The sequence below is a fragment of the Spermophilus citellus genome (genome assembly GCF_964194105.1).
Source record: "Spermophilus citellus genome assembly, chromosome: 8".
NCBI lineage: Eukaryota > Metazoa > Chordata > Mammalia > Rodentia > Sciuridae > Spermophilus > Spermophilus citellus.
The window spans coordinates 43645978-43671509 of record NC_138189.1 but is presented as its reverse complement, the minus strand read 5'-3'; the positions used below and the strand labels follow the sequence as shown (position 1 = coordinate 43671509).

Below are 25532 nucleotides of genomic sequence, written 5' to 3'. Positions count from 1 at the left end.
AAGCCTAGGCAACAGAGCAAGAACCTATCTCACAAATATTTGTGGTTCAAATATGACATCAAAAGAGGTAATAAAAAGTATTTTGAAGCCAGGCATAGTGGCACATGCCTGTAATCCCAGCAACTCAGGAGGCTGAGGCAGGAGGATTGCAAGTTCAAAGCCAGCCTCAGCAACTTAGCATGGCCTTAAGCAACTCAGTGAGATCCTGTCTCTAAGTAAAATATAAAAAAGGGCTTGTGGTGTGACTCAGTGGTTAAATGCCCCTGAGTTCAATCCCCAGTACCAAAGAAAGTATTTTGAACTTAATGAAAATGAAGACACAACATAGCAACATTTGTGAAATCCAGCTAAAACAGGACTTAGAGGAAAATACACAGACTAAATAACTATTAGAAAGAAGGAAAGGTCTCAAGTTAATGATTTCAGTTTCCACTTTAAGAAACTGGAAAAAGAAAAGCAAATGAAATCCAAAGTAATCAAAAGAAGGAAAATAATTTAGAGCAGAGAAGAAATAAATGGAATAGAAAACAGTAAAATAATAGAAAAATCAATGAAAAAAATAGATCAACCTCTAACCTAAATGATCAGCCAAAAAAAATCAAGTATAAAAAAAGCATTATATAAAGTATATATTGATTATCTCAAAAAATTAAGTAGACTATATATAAAATGCACACATATACATAGCAAAAAAAAAAAAAAGACCAGAAGGAAATATTAAAAAAAAATTATCTGAATTATAGGCCTATAGGAGATTTTTGTCACCTTTATTTTTTAAAATTTTTTTGTAGATGGACAGAATGCCTTTTTTTATTTGTATATGGTGCTAAGGATAGAACCCAGTGCCTCACACATGCTAGGCAAGCACTCTGCCACTGAGCCACAGCCTCAGCCCTATTTCCTTTTAAAACATATCTTTTTTATATAATAGGAAATTAAGTATAATAAGAATATAAAACAACATGAAGCAAAATATGATACACACCTAACATGTCCTGAGTTAAATTCAATCGTAACATGTCACCAAAAATAATGGTAAAAAAAAAAAATAAATTTTTAAAAATAAATAAAACAAAAAGAATGGTAAGACATCATCAAACAGGCAAGGATTATTCATTATTCAAGAAGGAAGATGCAGTCTGAGTATATACCTGAACCTCAACAACAATGTTTAAGGAAATCAGCCCAACAGTGGACCAAACACACCAGTATTGAGAACTGGCGATTCGGTACACATGGTTTCAGTATCCCCAGGCGCCTTAACAATAAGCAGCGAGTTAGGAAGGAAGTCGATTTTCTCCATGGCTTTTCCAGGGTGCGGACCCTGCGCCTGCGGACAGAGAACTCGTTTGGGCAGAGGGGCACAAGAGACCCGCGGGAAGGGGCAGCAAGTCTCCTGATTGACAGCCCGAAATCTGATCTTGGGAAAGAGACGTGGAGCCAACGGGAGGCAGCGATCCATCAGTTTGGATTGGAGGCCCCTGGAGGAGAAGTAGAGGAAAAACCACCGAATTGAGCTCTGTCAGAGTCGCTTTCGGCTTGCAAGGGGAAGTGCTGGGCAATAATTAATGTTTTTATTAAATTTGGAGGGAATTTTTTGCAGCCGTTCGCCCAGCGTGGCCTTCAGGTTGATAGAAGTCCAGATCCTGAGGAAATCTCCAGCTAAATGCTCAAAATATAAAATACTGGGCTAATATTTGCGAAGAGCAGCAGAATGGATGGATTTTATGACCAGCAAGTGCCTTACATGGTCACCAATAGTCAGCGTGGGAGAAATTGTAACGAGAAACCAACAAATGTCAGGAAAAGAAAATTCATTAACAGAGATCTGGCTCATGATTCAGAAGAACTCTTTCAAGATCTAAGTCAATTACAGGAAACATGGCTTGCAGAAGCTCAGGTACCTGACAATGATGAGCAGTTTGTGCCAGACTATCAGGCTGAAACTTTGGCTTTTCATGGCCTACCACTGAAAATCAAGAAAGAACCCCATAGTCCATGTTCAGAACTCAGCTCTGCCTGCAGTCAAGAACAGCCCTTTAAATTCAGCTATGGAGAAAAGTGCCTGTACAATGTCAGTGCCTATGATCAGAAGCCACAAGTGGGAATGAGGCCCTCCAACCCCCCCACACCATCCAGTACTCCAGTGTCCCCACTACATCATGCATCTCCAAACTCAACTCACACTCCGAAACCTGACCGGGCCTTCCCAGCTCACCTCCCTCCATCGCAATCCATACCAGATAGCAGCTACCCTATGGACCACAGATTTCGCCGCCAGCTTTCTGAACCCTGTAATTCCTTTCCTCCTTTGCCGACAATGCCAAGGGAAGGACGTCCTATGTACCAACGCCAGATGTCTGAGCCAAACATCCCCTTCCCACCACAAGGCTTTAAGCAGGAGTACCATGACCCGGTATATGAACATAACACCATGGTTGGAGGTGCCGCCAGCCAAAGCTTCCCCGCTCCTCTGATGATTAAACAGGAACCCAGAGACTTTGCATATGATTCAGAAGTGCCTCGCTGCCACTCCATTTACATGAGGCAAGAAGGCTTCCTGGCTCATCCCAGCAGAACAGAAGGGTGAATGTTTGAAAAGGGTCCCAGGCAGTTTTATGATGACACCTGTGTTGTGCCAGAGAAATTTGATGGGGATATCAAACAAGAGCCAGGGATGTATCGGGAAGGACCCACGTACCAACGGCGAGGATCACTTCAGCTCTGGCAGTTTTTGGTAGCTCTTCTGGACGACCCTTCAAATTCTCATTTCATTGCCTGGACTGGTAGAGGCATGGAATTTAAGCTGATTGAGCCTGAAGAGGTGGCCCGGCGTTGGGGCATTCAGAAAAACAGGCCAGCTATGAACTATGATAAACTTAGCCGCTCACTTCGCTATTATTATGAGAAGGGAATCATGCAAAAGGTGGCTGGAGAGAAATATGTCTACAAGTTTGTGTGTGATCCAGAAGCCCTTTTCTCCATGGCCTTTCCAGATAATCAGCGCCCACTGCTGAAGACAGACATGGAGCGTCACATCAATGAGGAGGACACGGTGCCTCTGTCTCACTTCGATGAGAGCATGGCCTACATGCCTGAAGGGGGCTGCTGCAACCCTCATCCCTACAACAAAGGCTACCTGTACTAACATGAGTGACAGTCAAGGGGGCATCCTCGTGCTTTCTCTCTTTCTGCGAGATGTAGAGAATCACTGAATTCTCTTCAGTCTTTGTTTTATTTTTGTTGTTTGTATTTTATTTTTAAATAATAATACAAAAGGGGGCTTTTCCTGTTGCATTATTCTATGGTCTGCCATGGACTGCGCACTTTATTTGAGGGTGGGTGGGAGTAATCTAAACATTTATTCTGTGTAACAGGAAGGTAATGGGTGAATGGGCAGAGGGATTTGGGGATTACTTTTTACTTAGGCTTTGGGATGGGGTCCTACAGGTTTTAAGTATGAAGCTATATTGTGTCTGTCGATTTCATAATAACATAAGATAATGTTCATTTTCTCTGGATACCTATGGTACAGTTAATTTCACATTGTGTAAATATCCACTTGGAGACTATTTGCCTTTGAGCATTTCCCCCCGACATTTCTGAGGCTCTGCAGGTGTACAAAAAAACCTACTGTAAATGGCAGTTTAATTGTTAGGAATGACTGTTTTTGCACCTCTTGTAAAAAGGTATTTAGTGATTGCATTTGCCTTTTGTTTTATTTTGTTTTGTTTGCTTTATATATGACTCGTAGAGGATAACCACACAAGTGGGCAGTTCTCTCTGAAGCTGGACTCTGGCTCCAGTCTGAGCCATAGGCCAGTAGCATTACACGTTATCTGGTGCCACCTTGCTCTTTAGTTACATATCATACTGTCTTTTAAGTATTTTTGAAGCCTGTTTCAGTTAAATAGTGACATGTCATGGTCCTTTGGAATCTTCATTTATATGTTAAATCTGGGATCACAATGAAGCAAAAAATATCTGTCTCCTTTCTCTTCTTCCAGTACATAAATACATTATTTAATCAATAAGAATTAACTGTACTGAATCACATATTATGCTGTTTTAGTTACAGCAAGCACTCTTTAAGAAAAATATCCACTACACTAAATAGGTACTATAGTAATTTTTAGACATGGCACCCATTGATATGCATTTAAACATTTTACTGCTGTGTTATGTTGATAACATATATAAATATTAGATAATGCTAATGCTTCTGCTGCTGTCTTTTCTGTAATATTCTCTTTCATGCTGAATTTACTATGACCATTTATAAGCAGTGCAGTTAACTACAGATAGCATTTCAGGACAAAATAGATGACTCAAACCATTTATTGCTTAAAAAATAGTTTATGCCATGCTATGCTATGAGCAGCTTTTATGCACATTGACAAATGAAGAGTAAGCTTCAGCTTGCTAAGGGAAACTGTGGAAACTTTTGTAACTTTTGGTGAAATGGAAAATTACAAACTGTCAAAGAATATGAGGAAGTTTGCTGTATGACATAGTGCTGGCGCTGATATTATCCATCATCTCGTTTTGGACACTCCTGTAAATGTGACTGGATTGTTTGAAATAAGATTTAAAGATTTGAAGTTTCAAAGAGTTTGTTTTGTATTTTGTTTTGCATTTGGAGAAAATAATCAAAGGCAGGACTTGTTCCATTCACTCTGAAAGAACCATAAGTAAATGGTATCGCTGAATAGCTTGTTAAGAATCAAGCAAGTGACATGAATTTTGTTCAATCCATTAATATCCTAGAAGCAATTTTTTCAGAGTCTATAGCAAAATGTTAAAAAAAATCCTATACATGAAGCCAAAATAGACCTATGAAAGCATTTCATGATAAGCACCAGAAAGACTATTTAAAGATGGTCTCTTGCTACCCATTACTACACAGATCACAGCTATTTCTCTAAATAGTTATTGGGGAACCCACATGCCAAAATCAATACTATTCACATTATTCCTACAAAAAAAATTCTACTTCAACATATGTATGTAACCTGTGATCTCAACGATTGCTCTATATACTTGTCACCTATCATTTGGCCCTTTGTGGGCTAATAAGTATGCCTTAAAAATAAGAAACTATTTTTTTTCTTTTAAACCCCACTATGCTCATGTGGCCATTTGCAACACTTAGAACAAAAACAGATTTTAAAATATTCAGTGGAAATTTTATTGGAAAGAAAATGGTTATATGAGACATTTGGTGAAACTGAAGAGAAAACTTAGTGGGTCATTAAAAGTATGTTTTAAATGAAAGTCATATTGAGGATTTTTTTCTCTTCCTTTTTTTTTGTTCCTTTTTTTCTTTTTATATTCTAACTCTAGTCAGTCAGTGAGGAAGAATTAGGCCATGAATTATCTTAAGGGATCAAAGAAAGAAATGGCATTCATTATATAATATTTAAGGACAGACTACATATTGCTGTTTATGGTAGTGACTCACTGAACTAAATAAGTAATTGGCCTACAGAAAATATATTTCCAATACAGAAGGGTTCAAAATATTGCATTATAAACTCTTTTGGGAAATGTATCAACTTTTTTTGGTTTTTATTTTTTACGTTTGGATTTTATTCTACTTTTTGTTTGGTTGTATTTTTATGTTTTTTTTTAAATTTTCAGGTAGATTAATAAATCTGGCAGCTGATTTCTGCAAAAAAAAAAAAAGAAGGAAGATGCAATTAACAATGTACAACTGGAATTCTCTTGTTCAGACAAAGTAATTCCCCTTGAACCTGTTTTTTTTTTTTTCAAAGACCTTGTTGAAAAAAAAAATTTCTTTGCAATACTTAGAATTGAACCCAGGCTCGCGCACAGGTTAGGTGAGTATTCCACCACTAAACTACATCCTAAACTCTCTTTAATGTTATTTTGAGTCAAGGTCTCACTAAGTTGCTCAGGCTGACCTCAAACTTGCCATCCTCCTGCCTTAGCGTCCAGAGTCGCTGGGATTACAGGTATGTGCCACCACACCCATTTTGAGTTCATATTCTTGAATAAACTTTTAAAAGCAAACAGTTACACCAATGATTGCACATTATAAATGTCATTCTGAAACAAGTATCTCATTCAACCAACATTTGATTAAAAAGGAGTCCTGTCCTGTTTTAAACATGCTGAGTGGGAGGTTTCCCTGGCTCCATCCCCCAGAGGAGCTCAGTACATCTGAGATAAGAGAGAGGAGTTGAAGATTTGGAGGCCATCGCCACACAATTAGAAACAAAGTCCATATGAAAGGACAGCCTTGGTCTTGGGAATTGTTTAGAGCAGAAAGAGAAAGAAGTCAATTGGGGAATGGCAGAAAAGAAAGAGGAACCCACCAAGGACGTTGAGAGGGCAGGCGAGGAGGATGGGAGTGCATCATGGACAGACAGCATCTCCCAAACAAGGCAAGAACTTAGAGAAAGGAGTGGCCTGTCCTCTGAAGTAGTCCCAACAGGTGACTTTGGACATACCTTCAACTTCTAATAATAAGTCTTTAATACGAAAATTAGGGATCCTAACTTGAAAAACTAATGGCTTCTATAGATTCATCAAAGACACCTTGAAGATCTCGGGGCTCAATATGTAGCTCAGTGGTAGAGCCCTTGCCCAGCATGTGCAAGGGCTAGGATTTGATCCCCACCACTAAAAGAAACTATTTTATAACACTGTTATTTTATTTTTTAAAAATTCTCAAAAACCAAAGCATTATGAAATGTGATCCGAGTCTGGATCTTGCTCTGGAAAAGTTTGACTGTCATATGAGATTGGAAACAGACACAGCTTCACTAATCCTCAATACATTTTGATGGTAGATTGAACAATGCAGGACTCTTGGGAGAAAGGCCTGGGTTTTATGTTCATTTTCTTGAAGGAGTCATGGCAAAGTAACTTCATGACATAAACACCAACCTGTTAGGTACATAATGCTTGGAGACTGGCTTGGGATGAGCAAGGTCCTTGAGTCTTTTGGATGGCTGAGTCTTCAAAGCAGTCTCACGAATGGGGCAAATGGGATCTTGATTTCCCCAAAATAGTTTTCTGTTAAAATACACAAAGATAATATGGTAAAAAAAAAAAAATTCACTGAGAATGAACATTTTATACATAGCTCTTGACAAGTCCATGTGGGTTTTACTTCATTTCAAGAATTAGCCCCATCAAAGAACTTTAAAATTCCCAGTCATCAGAAAGAGAGAAATTATGGCTATCAAAATAAGAATAAAATAAGACAATTTTGTCCACTATCTTTTTTTAAATTAATTTTTTATTTATAGATGACAGCAGAATATATTACAATTCTTATTACAGATATAGAGCACAATTTTTCATATCTCTGGTTATACACAAAGTATATTCACACCAATTCGTGTCTTTATACATGTACTTTGAATAATGATGCCCATCACATTTCACCATCATTTCTAATCCCATGTCCCCTCCCTTCCCCTCCCCGCTTCTGCCCTATCTAGATTTCGTCTATTCCTCCCACGTTCTCCCTCCCTACTTGTCCACTATCTTAAAAGTGGTCACCCAAAATAACCTATTAGAGATAAGATAGTTCTGCTCCTGCCCTTGGGGAATCAACAGTCTAAGTTACAGTCAGGTGGGCATCAATTGGACATGCCCGCCATCTCCACTGTGCTCCCTGTTGGGCAAAATCTTACACCAGGTAGTCAGATAATAGTCACAGAATAATGTTAATGACTATGATTTGTGTAATATTTACTGTGTGCCTGGAACTATACTAAGTGCTTTACAGATATCAGTTCATTTAGTCTCAACAATCCTGTGCACTAGCATGAAGGGGGGCAGGGAGAGAGCCAGACAGACAGAAATGTATAGGATTAACCTGAAAAGGCTTCACAGAAGAAAGTTGAAGGGCACAGACTGCCAGAAATGAAGCATGTTCTGTGGCAGGAATGGGAATACTTGAGTCCTGAACTAGGAGTGTTCGGGTGCAAGTGGAGAGTCCTGCTGGGAAACAAGGAAGGAGCACTGAGAGGTTGGGTAAGATGGCAGAAGGCAGCCTAGACGGTCCCTTAGTAACCCGGCTTTGCCCATAACTGAATTGGCACTGGCTTGTGGCTCAGTACTTGCCTGGCATGTGTGAGATCCTGGCTTCAATTGCCAGCACCAAAAAGAACAAAAAAAAATTGGATTTGTCAACTGAGTCCATGTCTTTCAAAGTATCCAGGGTTTTTTTCCCCTACTCGCCTCAACTTTGTCTCTGATTTTGGATATGATCTTTTTTTTCCCTCTGATCTGCAAACATTATCCAGAGTCATTTTAGAAACATCAATGCCCCCACTCCCTACATTCCGCAGATTCCATTTCAGATCTGTGGGTTTCTCCTCATCTCCAGCGCTGCTTCTCTTGTTCATACATCCATCATGCCCACTTCTTTCTCCACACTAATGCCAGAGTGATCTTTGTAAACACAAACCTGATCGAGATACTGCCTTGTTCAAGACAGTGCAAAGGTTTCCAGTGACTAGACTGAAGTCCCAACCACCCCGCCTTGCTATGGCTTCCAATGCCCTCCTCAGTTGTGATCAACAGCGTCCGCCCCTCCAGCCCACCTGTTCTTCCAGCTCCTGTCTTCATCTCTTGGAGATTTTCTCTTGAGTAGTTGATTGCTACTCACTAGAGTTTCTCAACAAAGGTTTTGGGTTTTGGGGGAGGCGGGGAAGGGTTAATGGGGACTGAACTCAGGGGCACTTGACCACTGAGCTACATTCTCATCCTTTGTTGTATTTTATTTAGAGACAGGGTCTCACTGAGTTGCTTAGAGCCTCGATTTTGCTGAGGCTGGCTTTGAACTCGTGATCCTTCTGTCTCAGTCTCCTGAGCCGCTGGGATTACAGGCATGACACTGTGTCCGTTTATCAATAAAAGTTTGGGGCTGGAGATATAGCTCAGTTGGTAGAGTGCTTGACTTGCATGCACAAAGCCCTGGGTTCAATTCCCAGCACCACAAACAAAAAAGTCTGTGAATTTGGCATGGCAAGGTTGCACACACCCAGGGATGCAGCTCAGTAGGCAAGGGCCCCTGAGTTCAATCCTTAGTGCCAAAAAAAAAAAAAAAGTTTGAATGAATGCATGGTGAAAACTGGAGATTCACCTGATGGTGTCATGCAGCAAGTACTGGGGAGGAGAACCAGGGCCAGAAAAGGGGGAGCTGCAGTGGAAAGGATGGGAAAACTACAGAGACAGTGAATAGATCTGTGGTTGCCAGGGTTTCAGAGAGTGGGGAGGAAGGAAAAAGAATAACTGAAGAGAGCACAGAGGAGTTGAGGGAAGTGGAACCATTCTGTATGATACTGTAAAGGTGGATCCATGACATTATGCGTTTGTCAAAACCCATAAAAGCATTCAACACCAAAAGTGAACCCAATATAAACTATGGACTTTAGTTAACAATAATGTATCAATACTGGCTCATCAATTGTAACAACTGTAAATGTGAGATATGAAAACCTGGGAACTCCCTATACTTCCTGCTTGATTTTTCTGTAAATCTACCTTCTCTTAAAATGCCAGGCTTTATTCAGGAGCCAGAGAAGAAAAAGGGGATTCCTAAGGCCAAGCATGGAAGGGCGGAGGGTCCAGCCTGCCAGAGACCCACAGAACAGGTGTGTTCTAGGCAGAGGCTTGGAGACCCCAGGACTGGGTGGTACAGGCTACAACTATGGATCTTCAGGATGGACACAAAAGTGTCAAAGGAGCATGGAGTCACACTCTGGGCAGTGAATCTCAAAACATTCTGCTTTTTAGAGCCATCTGGGGAGCTTTTAACACTCCCACAGCTGTACCCTAGACCAATTCAGTCAGCATTTCTGGGGATGCCATCGAGGCAACCATCAGTATTAAAGCTCCTCAGGTGATCCCAATGTTCAAATTTGGGAATTGCTGGCCACAGATTAGCCCGAGATGTCACATGCTGAATCAACCACGGTGACGGTATTGGTATTGGCTCAGTGGATCCAGTTAGGTAGAGGTGAGTGGATCCACCTGGGACACAGGATTAATGGCAGAGTAGGATAAGACTTATCTACTTGATGTAGCAAACACAATCATATCAAACAAGACCATAGAATAATGTCTTACCTATCTGGAGTTCCCCATTGTTTTTTGGGCTCAGAAAGATCTTGGATTCTCCTTCTAGAAAGAATACTAACAAATACCAGCTGATTAATTTAAAAAGAATGCCTAAGAAATACAGTTACATTACATGACTCCTACTCAAGGAAATCTGTCTGTTGGGGAGGAGGGGAAATAATGCTACACTTGAGATGGTTTGAAGAGTGTAGAAGGATCCCAAACTACTATGGGCTCAAGATTCTCACTTGTAGAGTCATTAATATAGCACACATAATAAATTAAAGACAATAAATATACAACATAACAAAGAGCCTATAGGCTCCAGAAGATCCTAGGTAAAATCCATACTTGTTAGTAGAAAAAAAACTGCATCTAGCATATTAAGTTAATTTGTAGATGGACTGGAAGCACAGGATTGTGAAGAGATTGTACAGGTAAATTTCAGACAGGATGTCTGTCCACCTCTGGCAAATCTATGAAATGGACAAAATACACTTTCATGTCCCACTCTGTTCTCTTAACCTTCCTGATCATTCGTTTTCCAGCTGTGGCAGAGTAAGTTTGGGTTCTCTAAGTATCTATATGTTTCCATACATTTCCAACCCTTCTTTGCAGTTGTTTGGTGTCACGTAATTGGTCATGTCTAACTTCAATAGAAGTGTTGGGTATCACTTCCAGTGTACTCCCCCACTCTCTCTCTCCTTGTTGCCATGACCCTGGAAGTCATGTATTCTAGTTAGCAACAGAGCTACAAGGTAGAGGAGGACCAACTAATTCACACTATGGCATAAGGGAGAAATAAATTTCTTTTTTTTAAAAAAAATATTTTTAGTTGTATGTGAACATGATATCTTTATTTTTTTATGTGGTGCTGAGAATTGAACTCAGTGCCTCACATGTGCTAGGCAAACACTTTACCACTGAGCTGTAACCCCAGCCTGAAAAATAAATTTCTGTTGTGTTAATGTTAAGTCATGGAGAGTTTTGCATCTTGTTTGTTACTGCAGCATTGCCTAACTAATGCAGAGTATATACCTCCCATGTTACTGAAGTTCATATTATAATTATTTATGTACTTGGTTGGAGTTTGAAGGGCCCAATAACAAAATCCTTTTTGTCCACCACAGTTAGGAGCTAAAAGAAAAATAGGTACAGGATTTGGACAAATAGAATAAAAATACTATCACTATTATCGATAAAATTGGGTGGAAGAGAATAGTTTGGATCCCTGACATACTGAATTGAATGTAGGTCCCAGAGCTTCAGGCTATTCACTGCAGGGGCTAAGCTTGCTATGTGATAGAAAGCAGATCACAAACATTACCACTGTAGATAGGTCCCAGAGAGAGGTCTCAGAAGAGTCCAGTTCTCTTCCCCAAATCCATTAAATTGATGTCACTCCCACACCTGAGAAGTTTAATTCATAGGTGAGGAAATAGGCCAAGTGAATTAGCCCAAGGAAGAGCTTTGATGGACAGTTGATGGGAAAAACTCTCCAACACTTGCCTGAGCTCTGTCATAGGCTACAAACTTCCATGTTTAAATAAATCCTGGTCCTGGTCAGGTGGGATTTGGTTGATGGCATAGCTCCTACAAACCCTTATGTGAAGAAATACCTCCTTATTAAAAGTCATTTGATATACCACCGACCTCCTTTCAGAAAATGGGAAGAGTCAAAGGGGGAGTAATAGTCAGCAACTCCCAAGATTGCACATTCACGAAACTGAGCCATCCAGTCTGCAGAACAAGCTAAAATCCATTAATCCAATTATCTATTTCCAAATTGTCTTATTTTCAAATTATATCCTGTCCAAAATTTACCAGTATAATCTCTTCACAATCCAAGGCTACCAATCCGTCTATAAATTAACTTAATAGACTAGTTGCAGTTTTTTTTCCAACTAACAAGTATGTATTTTAGCTAGGGTCTTCTGGAGCCAATAGGCTCTTTGTTATGTTGCATATTTATTGTCTTTAATTTATTTTGTGCTATATTAATTTATTATTTATTATGTACTTTATTACATGGAGCTCTCATATACTGCCCCTTGGTCCATAGTAGACTTATTTCATCTATAGCCTTGACTTAGTTATGCTATGGGAATTGTATAAGCAAGAACTCTAGGCTGGGTTTGTGGCTCAGTGGTAGAGCGCTTGCCTAGCACATGTGAGGCACTGGGTTCGATCCTCACACCACATAAAATATAAATAAATAAAATGAAGTTATTATGTCCATCTACAACTAAAAGAAATATTTTTTTAAAAAAAGAATCTATGTGTAAACCAGTTCATAATATTAAGAGTGGAACATCCCCTAGAAGCCAGCAAGGTGGTAGCAATGACAAATCTCAGGGACATGGGATTAGTCCAACAATTCTCCCAAACCTTGGAGATTCTGGGTTTAATTTTAATAGGAAGTTCCATCTTTAAATTATTTTTTATTGAGACATAATAGCTGTACTTCTTTATGGGGTACATTATGGTACTTTGGTATATTCGTAAAATGTGTAAATCATCAAATCAGGCTACTAAACATTTCTCACTTTCCAAATGTTAATCATTTTATGTGTTGGAAATTTCATATCTTCTGATCATTTGGAAATACATCATAGATCGTTTTAACTAATAATTACTTAGACTGTGTCATCGAACTCCAGAAGGAATTCCCCTTCTCTGTGTTTTGGTGCCCCTTATTGTCATTTTCTGCTCTTTAGGTGAATACTTCATTCTTTGAGCTTTATTCATTCAATAAATGTTCCAGTATTTGCCAAGAACCCAGTAGTGTTCTAAGGCTAGTTGTACACTGGTGAATAAAACAGACAAAAATCAGTTTCTTTCTCCTTTCTCGCCTGCATCACATACCACAATACCTTGTATTTAGTAAGTGCTGATTGGATTAAAGTGAACTGGTTTTTAATTGTTTGAAATATAACTTTGTTAAGGGTTCTATAAGGAAAAATCATGGAGCTCTCAACCCTATATAGTGATATAATTAAGATAGTTTAAATTGTTCTATTGATCCAAGACATTGCTAGATAAAATACAAACTAGAAAGTAGTAAAAATGGTGAGCCACTTCCACCCCAGCTGCTCAAGCCCTTTCTTACCAATATCACTCTCTGAACTTTCCTAACTTCCCCCTTTTCTATTCCAACTAACCTGTCTGCACATTAGTCTCTTAGGACTCAATTTCAGGTTTCCTAGCTTGAAGTTCCCAAATCCTTATGGGATATAATCCCCCTAAGGGCAATATTGGGAGTCTAGAATCTTTAGATCATCTCAAAAAGTCAAGTAGAATCCTATATTATCCACAAAGAGACTGCAGAGGCTACCCAAAATACCAAATTTGTTTCTGAATTATATGCTCTCCATGTTATTTCATACTGACAGTAACCTCTAACATTTATGTGTCCTTGTTTTTTTTTAATTGTTCTGTGAACAATGACCGTTTAAAAATATATTTATTTCAAAACATGTGATCATAGTTGTGGACAATTAACCCAAAGATTCTTTGACTGTGAAAAGTTTAGCATCCCTTATGTAACTGATAGAATGCAACCTCCTAGCCACGCCTAGTCATGTTCATCTAGAAACAATGAAGACACTGTTCATTGCCAGAAAGAACACTCATGTCCTCATTCAACAGAGGAGCGGTTTTGCCACGTAGGTACCAGATAATCCCCAATGGGAGAGCCTGGGGCAACTTTCCAGGGAGGCTCAGGGGAGCCAAAAGCCAGAGTTGCAGACAAAACATCTTATTATATATTCAGCTTTTAAAGCAATTTAGCTTCTGACTTCAGACATCTTCCCTGGGCCAAGATTTCCCCTGTTACCTTCTTTTCACCAGCAAAATAAGAGGTTTTGAGTTTGTTTTTTTGATGCAGCCTTTTATGCAAGTCTATTGACAGTTTCCTAGTTGTTCCTGTAGACAGTTAAATTGGGTTGTTATTTCAATTGAAAATGATCTAACATGGGTTTCCCTTCTCTCTTGGGAACTGCATTACCTCATAGTGTCTTTTTAATGAGGATTATTACATTGCTGTCCCCTTTCTGCATTGATAATTAGTCTCCTATGGCTTGTCAATAGCTAAGGAAGTTGATTTTTTTTAACCTTTACTTTGGGTGCCTAGAAAAAAATACATGTTTGTAGAACAACCATTATGGAAATGATTTCAGGTCTCTACTAGTGGGGCAGTCTAATAGCTCTCTCTCTCTCTCTCTCTCTCTCTCTCTCTCTGTCAGAATGCTCTTATCCTATCTTGCTTATATTCAGAAATTATTTTATTTCATAACTAATTAGGCCTAGACATTTTTATATGGAAGAAGAACTGCTTAGAGGTAGATAACGGACATAAAATAATTTCCGCAGATAATCCACCCCAAATTAATGAATCAAGCAAAAGCAAGAAGCAGTTAGAAATAGTAACGACAAAAAATCATCACCAGTGTCTTCACAATCTTTTTTTTTTAAGTATAAAAACTTAGTATGTATAAATGATCTTTACTACCTATATAGCCACAGAAAATCTTGTTAACTCAGGAGACATTACTTGAAGGAATTGAACTCAGGGGTACTTAAACACTGAGCCACATCCTCAGCCCTTTTGTATATTTTATTTAGAGGCAGGGTCTTGCTAAGTTGCTTAGGGCCTTGCTAAGTTGCTGAGGTTGGCTTTGAACATGAGATCCTCCTGCCTCAGCCTTCCAAGCCACTGGGATTATACGCACACACCACCACACCTGGCAGTTTTTTTTTTTTTTTATGGTACTGGGGAGTGAACCCAGGAGTGCTCTACCACTGAGCTATATCCCCAGCCCCCTTTTTTAAATTTTTACTTGAGACAGAGTCTTACAAAACTTCAGGCTAGCCTGCCCGGAACTTCTGATCCTCCTGCCTCAGCCTCCAGAGTAACTGAGATTACAGGTGTGTGACACTGTACCCAGTCACACTTCACTTCTTATTTCATATTCCTTCTTTCCTTTTCCCATAGGAACTGAGGTTGGAAAGGGGCTGTGACAAAGGGACAGCATAGGAATCTCGTTTCCTAAACCTCCAGACAGACTTCCACTTGGCATGCCCCTAGGAGTTGGCCCTGCTTGGCCAGCCCCCCTGTCGAGGTGTATGAGAATAGTACTAGAGCTACACTCTTACCATTTCTTTATAAAGTCATGGACGGCAGGGTCTGGTAAAAGAAATAAAAGCAAAAATTAGGTTCAACAGGAATCAAAGGTATGATAAACATAGCATCACAAATCAAAAGAGGAAGAAGGAGTCTGGGGCTGTAGCTCAGTGGCAGAGCACTTGCCCAGCACATGGGAAGTACTAGGTTTGATCCTTAGCACCACATAAAAATAAACAAAAGGAAGGTTTAAAAGCAAAGAATGCTTTTTAAAAAATCCAAATTAGTCGGGCTGGGGCTGTGGCTCAGTGGTAGAGCGCTTGCCTAGCATGTGTGAGGCACGGGGTTCGATCCTCAGCACCACATAACAATAAATAAATAAAAACAAAGGTATTATGTCCATGTACAACTAAAAAAAAATTTTTTTAAATCCAAATTTGAGAAAAAATAATCACTGGATTTCATAATCATGGATTTTTACCATCTAGAGTTAAAATCAACAAAAGATAGAAAAACAGGTTAAAATATTTAAAACTTGAAATTTCTGTGTGTCAAAAATTAAAACAGAGAGAGGAAACAAAAATTTTGGAGAAATATCAGGCAGCAAATAAGGTAAAAGCTGAGTAGTACTAGTATTCTAAGAGTATAAAAGCATCAACTAATGAGAAAAACAGTAAGAGGTACCAAAACTGAATAGGCTAAAGATAGAACCTGAATCCATATATGAAGATCTGTCAAGTGGGGGCTGGGGCTGGGGCTCAGCGGTAGAGGGCATGCCTAGCATGTGTGAGGTTCTATCCTCAGCACCACATAAAAATAAATAAAATAACTAAAAAATATTTATATGTGTGTGTGTATATATATATATATATATATATATATATATGAATGGCTAATAAACATAAGATAAAACTTTCTTATCAAAACAATCAAAATCAAAATGAAAAATATTTTACATTAGCAAAATTTCATTGCAAAGGATAATGATTCTGGAAGGGTAAGATGAGATGAGCACTCTTGTAACTGCTGGTAAAAGTTTACATTAGTACACTTTATGAAAAATAATGTAGTAGTATGAATCAGCAGTATTTTTTAATCTAATTCTATTTCTAGAAATGTACCCTAAGGAAATAATTCCATGGGGGCAAAGATTCATGCTCAAAAATGTTCCGTGTGGTGTCTTTGACAATGGCAAATGGACAAGCCTGAGATGACCAAAGCAAATGAAATGCTCAAGCAAGTGGAAGTTTATTTTTAGAAGGTTTTTTTTTTAATGTGAACTATCATAAGGCCGAGATACCCAAAGGCTTGTCATAATAGGTCTCATAATGACAGATTGTCCCCACACAGATTTTGGGAGTTATTCATCACATCTGAGAATTCTAACTGAAAAAAACATTGTGTACCTGTTGGAGTGTTTTTCATAAAATAAAGCAGGTGCTTTCTGTTTCTTTTCTTTCTTTTCTCTCTCTCTCTCTCTCTCTCTCTCTCCAGGGCCTCACTGAGTTGCTGAGGCTGGCTGTGGATTCACAATCCTCCTGCCTTAGCCTCCCAAGTAGCTGGGATTATAGTACCATGACAAGTGGGAGTTCTATTTTTTTTTTTTTTTATTGTACTGGGGAGTGAATCCAGAAGTGCTCTACCACTGAGCTATATCCACAGACCCCTTTTTTAATTTTAATTTTTTAAAAATATGTTTTAGTTATAGATGGACATAATATCTTTATTTATTTTTATGTGGGGCTGAGATTCGAACCCAGTCCTCACGCATGCAAGGCAAGTGAGGTACCACCGAGCTACAACCCCAGTTCCTTATTTTTTATTTTGAGACAGGGTCTCACAAAGCTGCAGGATAGCCTGGAACTTCTGATCCTGCTGCCTCAGCCTCCCGAGCAGCTGGGGTTACAGGCATGTGCCACCATGCATAGCTAAGCAGGTGCCCTCTGGCATCAGAATGGATCAAACCCCAGTTTGTTAGTTTCTCAACTGTACAGTGTGGGTAGATTGATTTCTCTGAGATGTTTCCTCCTCTCAGATTGGAGGATAATAGGTCTGTAAAAATTACAGACACACATATATAAATTACATATACATACGTATAAATGCACACACACATAGACATACACACATATAACACTTTGCATACAGTAGGTGAATGGTAATTGTAATTATTAGTTTCTTTTTTTTTATTGGTTGTTCACAACATTACAAAGCTCTTGACATATTATATTTCATACATTAGATTGAAGTGTAATTATTAGTTTCAACCTTAGTGCATCAATGGCTTTCATTGAGTGCTGAAGAAAAGCTACTGTCCACACAACTGTGGATTGGGCCTCTATGTGCAAGCTTGGAGTGAGTGTGGAGAGGAGATGAATGAATAAAACATGCCTGTCTTCTCAAGGAGTTTGCAATCTACAGGAGACAGGTGAAAAACTTGGGGAAAAAAGTAAATGGAACTTTTAAATTTTTTTTAATTTGTTCTAATTAGTTATACATGACGGTAGAATGCATTTTGACACACTGTACACAAATGAAGCATACCTTCTCAGTCCTATGGTGGTACATGGTACAGAGTCACACCTGTAGTATTATCATACATGTATATATGGTAATAAATGTCTCTACCACGCGGCCTGCGAAGTGGTTTCATTAATGAGGTTCTAGGCATTAAGTTAGTTAGAAGAGATCAAAATAAAACACACAGACAGTACCTTATTTTACATTGCTAGGTCCGAGACGGCTCGCCTCCCTGGTTCCCGCCTCTAGCCGCCCAGCAGGGCAGCGAGGATTACTCTGGGCTAGCAGGAGAGAGAGAGAGCGAACACGCCGGGGAGTAGCCCTTTATTGGGGAACAAGAGATTCAGGGGAGAATTCCATCCAATGAAGGTTGAGGGGGGCTGCACTCCAAGGTCAGGGTCAGTGATTGGGTCTCCGGGGTCAGTGGTCACGCACACCCCCACACGGATGGGCTCTCTCATCAGGAAAGGGTCGGGATAGCTCCGACACAGCCAGAGCGCCTCAGGCCCTTAACGGGAGTCACCCAATCACGTGTCAGAATGGCTCCCCACAAATGTCTATCTCACTCGACCATCCTTCCCATCCCCATAACCCCACCTCACCCCACTTCCCTCTGCCCAATCCAAAGTTCCTTCATTCTTCCCTACTCCCTCTCCCACTATGGATCAGCATCGGCTTGTCAGAGAAAACATTTAGCCTCTGGCTTTTGGGGACTAGCTTATTTCATGATAAGCATGATATTCTCTAACTTCATCCATTCACCTGCAAGTGTCATAATTTCATTCTCTTTCAGGCTAAGTAATATTCCATTGCATATATGTACCACAGTTTCTTTATCCATTCATCTGTTAAAGGGCATCTAGGTTGGTTCCATAGTTTAGCTATTGTAAAATGAGCTCCTATAAATATTGATGTGGTGCATCACTGTGGTATGCTGATTTTAAGTCCTTTGGGTATAAACTGAGGAATGGGATACTGGGTATGGTGGTTCCATTCCAAATGTTCTGAGGAATCTCCATACTATTTTCCAGAGTAGTTGCACCAAATTGCAGTCCCACCAGCAATGTATGAGTACCTTTTTCCCCGACATCCTTACCTACACTTATTGCTTGTATTCTTGATAATTGCCATTCTGACTCGAGTGAGATGAAATTTTAGTTTTGATTTGCATTTCTCTAATTGCTAGAGATATTGAACATTTTTTCATATGTTTGTTGATCAATTTTATTTCTTCTTCTGTAAAGTGTCTGTTCAGTTCCTTAGCCCGGTAAATGGAACTTTTAAACTCAAGTATTTTCTATCCCTCTACTTTTTAAGTCTACACTGACTGAAAGCTATGAAAAAGAAGGGAATAGTTTATGTTCTTATGCTGACATCCATGAGAGTTACATTTGTTCCATGGATTTTTCATGGATATATTAACTTTGGTTTTCAGCATTATATACACAGTATAATAATGACCATCTCTAAATACTGACAGTAACAGCTGGACATGGTGGCATATGCCTGTAATCCCAGCAACTCAGGAGGCTGAGGCAGGAGGATTGTAAATTAGAGGCCAGCCTCAGCAATTTAGCAAGACCCTGTCTCAACATAAATTAAAAGGGTAGGGATCTAGCTCAGAGGTAAAGCATCCCTGGGTTCAATCCCTATTATTTAAAAAAAAAAACAACCTGAAAATATGAATGAATAACACTTCTTCCTATTGACCTCTTTTGCCAGAATGTCTCCTGCATAGCTTTCACTCTTTCAAAAAGATTTTTCTGGTGTTGTCTCATTAACTGGTAGGATTGAATAGCTCTCAGATGGCCAATGTTAGCTAATGTCCTAAGCAAAGCCATGTTATAATCATCTCCAAACTTATCTGTGAATTAAAATCACCTGAGGATTAAAATAAACTAAAAAATATATATTAAAAAAGGTCCCAGGCCACACCCAAGACCAGTTAAATTGCAATGACTGGAGGTGGGACACAGGCACCTGCATTTTTTGAAGCAGACAGGTCTGGGGACCAACCATTACTTAATGGCTAGATCACTGTGAGATCCAACTGCCTAGAACCAAATCCTAGCTCTAACCTCTCATCCTGAGCAAATTTGCTTCTACTCTCTGTAATTCACATACAAAGTAGTTCTGGCTTCACAAGGTTGTTATGTGAAAATAATAAGTTAGATAATAAATGTAAAGCACTCTTCATACTGCCCCAATCATGGTAAATACACAATAAAGGGTAGCTATTATTAATTCTAAAAATTAGGAGATTCTTTCTAAACTTCTTCACATTAAACACACACACACACACACACACACACACACCACACATTTAGGGCTGGGGTTGTGGCTCAGCGATAGAGCAGTCACCTAGCCCATACAAGGCCCTGGGTTCCATCCTCAGCAACACATAAAAATAAATAAAATAAAGGTATTGTGTCCAACTACAACTAAAAAATAAATTAAAAAAAAAAACTTAAGAAAAACATATTTAAATTGATTGTAAAGTAGTTGTTTAGGAAGCATTTCCCCTAAGGGTTCCAAAAATAAAGATAAATATTATTGAAGAGTAAAACCAATTATGAACGTGTACTTCTCTGAGTGAGCTATGCCACTAACATACACCAAGCATGTTTGTGATGACAGACTTTACTGAATAAAAATGAATCCACAGGTTACATCACTTTCAGTGGCAGCAGTTCACTGAATATTCGTAGGTCACCTGTCGTCATAAGCCAGGCAAACACAAGTTTCTCTTAACTACTAATATCTGTAACACTCTAGTTGCACATCAATTACACACACAATTACATACACAGGTTACAGAAAGGCTAAGAGGTTTAAGGTAGCCCCAGGGGTTCAAAGTCAAAGAACAGATACAATGTGAGGAGTCACTGTAGGTGGTCAGATAAGATCAGGAACCAAAAAACAGGAATTTTTTCTAGGCCCAGCTCTGGAAGGCAGTTTCAGAGTGTCAACCTGAGATGTCAGCTTGGCGTGGGCCTTGCGCCTTGTGTGGTCATTACAGGCAGGAGAAACCATGCTCTGCTGAAGCAAGAGGACAGAGATTCGGAAGGTTGTCATTGAGGTGATTTTCCTGGGAGAGTGAGTGACCAGGTGACAGGGTCAGAGTGCCTGCCACCATGCCCGGTCTCAGGGTACTTCTCCTTTTAAGGGCCTTGGATGAGACGGTTACCTTTTTTGGAGGTCCAGTGTGTTTGATAAGCAGATAGGTCTGGTTATTTCAGATATGAGATTGATACATCCATGCATCCATGTGCTTCTGATTAGTTCACAGTAAGTTCACAGGGGGCCCTTTTCGTTAGCATGCTTAATTTATCAGTTTGTGCTTTACGGCTGTGCTATTCAGATGGTGATCATTTGCTGGTACAAACCAGGGGTAGAGTCATTTGAACTCCGCACTTGTTGTCAAAATGGAGTAACTCATGGGAAACTTCTGCTTTATAAAACGGAGTAGCTCAGGGCTAGGCAGAGCCTGAAGCCTACTGTCTACACATCCCGGCCTGCTCTCTACAACACTTATGTGTCTTCACTGGGTTCTTTGTCTATACCCGCCCTTATTCGATATTGCTTACATAAACACACACAATTATACTACAGTAGGGTATATCTACTTTAAGATGAAAAATTCCAGGACAGAGGCAGAAAAGCAAAAGGGAATGGAAAATAAAATAAAATGAGAAATCTGTAATAAAATCCAGCACTGGGGCTGGGATTGTGGCTCAGCGGAGAGCGCTCACCTAGCATGGGTGGGACCTGGGTTCAGTTCTCAGCACCACATAAAAATAAAGGCATTGTGTTGTGTCCATCTACAAAAAAGATATTCTCTCTCTCTCTCTCTAAAAAAAAAAAAAAAAATCCAGCACTGTTGATCTGAACACATTCAACCATTGAAACTTCTCTTACTTCAGTAGCCCCCACCTCTGGTTCTGTTTTTCAGGGGGTCTGGTCAATGAAAGCCCAAAAACTATTAAATGGAAAATCTGGAAATAACAAATTATAAGTTTGAAATAATTTTTATTAGTATATTGTTATAATTGATCAATATGACAATTAAGACTATTTTATTGTTATTCAACTGTTTTTCATAATCTTTTACTGCGCCTAGTATATTAAAAAAAAACTTTATAATAGATATTAACACATAGGAAAAAAAAAAACAGTGTACATAGGGTTCAATACAATTAATGGTTTCAGGCATCTGGGGACCATCTTGGAAAGTATCCCCCTAGATAAAAGGGAACCACTGTATAGAAACGTGGAGGTTTGGAGCGAGAAGAGGGAGCAGGGGCTTCATCACGGTTTATTTCTTGTCTCTCGTGGGTTATCCGACCTTTTGCAAATGTGAGCCCAGAAGACTCGCAGACTGTACGATTTGCCTACCGCGGGGGGTTGGTCTATATGGACACCTCCACAGTCCTCCACCTTTTTCTGAAGTGCGCACACGACAGGCCTTGGACCTCAGTTGTGTTGGCCACCAACTTGAGGACATCGTCTAGGAGACACACAGGTGCTGCTTGTGAGCTGAACATCTGAGCCCTGTTGCAGGTGGAGATGTGGCTGTGCAGGTGCGGGGGGGGGGGGGGGAGGGGTGTGCAGATGCATCACAATCTCCACCAGCATCTGGCGGTGGTGGAGGTCCCCAACCCCTGGCGCCTGGGGCGGCTCTGCGAGAGCAGGTTCAGATAGGTCAGGGGGCCGCGGAAGGCCAGGAGGGCTGTGTGGGTGGCTGCACCCTGCCCAAGGCCAGAGCCGTGCACTGCATCAGATATTGAAATCTTATAGAAATTTCTTCTGTGAGGTCTTAACAGAAGTTACACAAGGCATAAAATAAATTATAAGACTCGATCAAGGAAAGGAAAACAGAGGTTTCTTTGTTTCCTATTTCAAAGTTTGCTCTTGGTATGTGTTCCATGAAACCCAAGTTAAAACAAGAACATTCCCACTAACTTATTGTAAATGACTGAAAATAAGGCAAGATTTCCCTCCAAACAATTATTCTTCAGAAAAATGGAGGTTACCTTAAATGCAAGTTCTAATAAGAACCCATCTATGAGGCACTTTCTCAATTTTTTATTTTTCCAGTAAAAACTGGTCAAGGAAAATATATTAGCCTGAAGCAACCTCAATAAATGCAAGAATGGGATCATTACAGAGTTCTCCCTGTCAAAACCAGCAGGGGGAAAATAAAACACAATTAAAAAGTAAAATAAAATCAAAGTGGAGGGGAAGAGGTGAAAATTTTAAAATAGATTTTGCAATTATTCTTGGAGATCTCGTCTTACAATGGTGTTGGGTGCTGCTCTAAATAAGCTTTAAACATAATTTTAAAAAGCAAAATGTGAACACAAAACACGACGATCAAGATCAGATGATTGTACACGGTAAACCTTTACTCCAGGGCACCTCCAGGGCAATTTCTTTAAGCTCCGGCTGTGGCATTGCATGAATGGGTTCTGATGACTTATGGCACCATTTCCAGCGAGAACATCAAGCACAGCTGTGTTCAAAAGTGCCCCGATTGTAATGTTGTGAACAACCAATTAAAAAAAATAAAAATAAAAATAAAGATCATTTTTCTTAAAAAAAAAAAAAAGTGCCCAGAATTACTCCTAAGAAAATAGCAGTATCTAGGCAATATCCACTGCTACAACTATCAGGGAAAGGTAGATGGTGGGATCAACTGACCTCACCTGAACCCACTCATCGTCTTAAATTCATCAGGAGAGGGAGAGCCAGACTTCACATACCTGGCTCCAAGGGTGAGGCTGGAAGAAGCTCACAGCACCAACCACCAATAATTCTTGCCAAAAATAATTTACTCTGAATCTCAGCAAGACTCTTAATCTATAACCATGGCAAGAAATTGGGGAATTTAAGACATCACAAAGAATAAAACAAATTCAGAATATAGGATAATTTATCCAATTTTTCTGACAAATAGCACTTCAAAAAGAAAGTGTAAAGGAGAGTGATAAAGAATAACAGACTGAAGACACTGTAACTCTCAAGTACACTGTGTGGCCCTTGTTTGAGTGCTCCTCAAACAAATCAGCTGTAATACATTTTGAGATTATTAGGGAAGCTTAAGTATTTAGTAAGTATTACCTGGTTTCAGAGAAAATTTGTAAATTTTTTTCAGTGTAATAATGTCATAGTAATTATTTTTCTTAAATATTTAGCAGTCAGAGATGCACACTGAGGCATTTGTGGGTGAAATGATATAGTGTCTATTATTATCTTTTTTGGGGGGGTACTGGGGATTGAACTCAGAGGCACTCAACCACTGAGCCCTATTTTGTATTTTATTTAGAGACAGGGTCTCACTGAGTTACTTAGCACCTAACTTTTGCTGAGGCTGACTTTGAACTTGTGATCCTCCTGCCTCAGACTCCCAAGCTGCTGGGATTACAGGTGTGTGCCACTGTGCCCAGTGGTTATTATTTTCTTTAAATAAATTTTTACTATAGGATTGTCCCCAAAGTCTGGAAGAATCGAGTGCCCCTGAGCTCAATCCCCAGTAACCAAAAAAAAAAAAAAAAGATAATAACTGCTGTTTTTTCTCCCACTAAAGATGAAACAAGATTCAAGAAATGTTAATACTTAATGAAACTAGGTGATGAGTACACAGATGTTTGTTATGACAGTCTCAACTTTGCATGTTTGACATTTTCCATAATAAAAAAGACTTTCAAGTTTTCTATTTAAAATCACTTAGAAATAAAAATGATATGCCCTGAAAAATGTGTTAAATAAAATAGTGGCATTAATGATATCAAATATGAGGTAAAAAAAAACTTTTTCATGAAATGACATTAGAAATAAAAAAATACTTCTATATTTAACCATTTAACATATCACCTTAATTTTATATGTATAACTAGATTAATGCAACTATAAATATACATTTGCTTATTTGGCCTTTATTCCTAAGCGTTTATATATTTGTGTTAGACAGCTTTTCTTAGCTGTGACTGAAATACCCTACAAGAACAATTTAGAGGAGGAAAAGTTAATTTTGGCTTATGATTTCAGAACATCATGGTGAAAGGGCCAGTCCTGAGGAGCTCTGCTTACCTCCTGAGTGCCAGAAAAGGGGTGGGGGGAAGGACCTGTGAGGCAGGACAACCCTTCCAAGCATACCTCCAGGGACCACCTCCTCCAGCCATGCCCACCTGCCTATAGTGACCACTCAGTCCATTCAAACTAGGATGGACTAATTAGGTGACAGTTCTCATAATCTAATCATTTCATCTCTGAATATTCCTGCATGAACAAAGGAATCTATGGGAAACACCTCATGTCCAAACTATAACAGTTATATATAAATTGGCAAAAAAAAAATCTTATACTCAAAAATATACAGTAATCACACTTCAGCAACATCTTGTAATGTCAAAGTAAGTAGTCGTATCATCATACAGACTGTTAGAACTAAAGGTATCCAGAGCGATCAGCTAGAAAGGAAACACTCATTTATGACAAAACCAAAAGTAAATTCCAAGTTTCTGCCTCCTAGCTCAGTGCTCTTTCCAACAGCATCCAGCTTCTGAAATCCCCAGTACCTAGCCGGAGTCATGACTCAGGCACAGCAGTGTGCAAGCATTCAGATTTCTCTGGGGGCAGCAAGGAGGAATTCACACATCTAACTGGTCCTCCCTGGCTGATCTTCCTATAGCACAACTCCATTGTCACCTCCTGGCCCTGAAATATTCCCCAGATCCTTCTTCTGTAGACAATAACTGCCAGGTGTGATGGTACATGCCTATAATCCCAG

At 39.4% G+C, this 25532-nt stretch overlaps 2 protein-coding genes across 2 annotated transcripts in view; one reads left to right on the top strand and one right to left on the bottom strand.

Moving 5' to 3' along the window:
* SPMAP2L (sperm microtubule associated protein 2 like) overlaps positions 1-25532 on the bottom strand; it is a gene marked incomplete at its 5' end in the record, with an annotated part of 62984 nt that overhangs the window by 23939 nt on the left and 13513 nt on the right. Inside the window, 2 exons of the mRNA XM_081304343.1 lie at positions 6913-7041; positions 10111-10164. Of these exons, the coding sequence (XP_081160469.1) occupies positions 6913-7041; positions 10111-10164 (183 nt within the window). The remainder of the gene's footprint in view (positions 1-6912; positions 7042-10110; positions 10165-25532) is intronic.
* On the top strand, positions 1504-3405 carry LOC308654568 (ETS translocation variant 1-like). The gene is given in 2 exon segments (XM_081304171.1): positions 1504-2587; positions 2591-3405. Coding segments are annotated over 2 exon segments (1431 nt in total). The 5' UTR covers positions 1504-1714; the 3' UTR covers positions 3149-3405.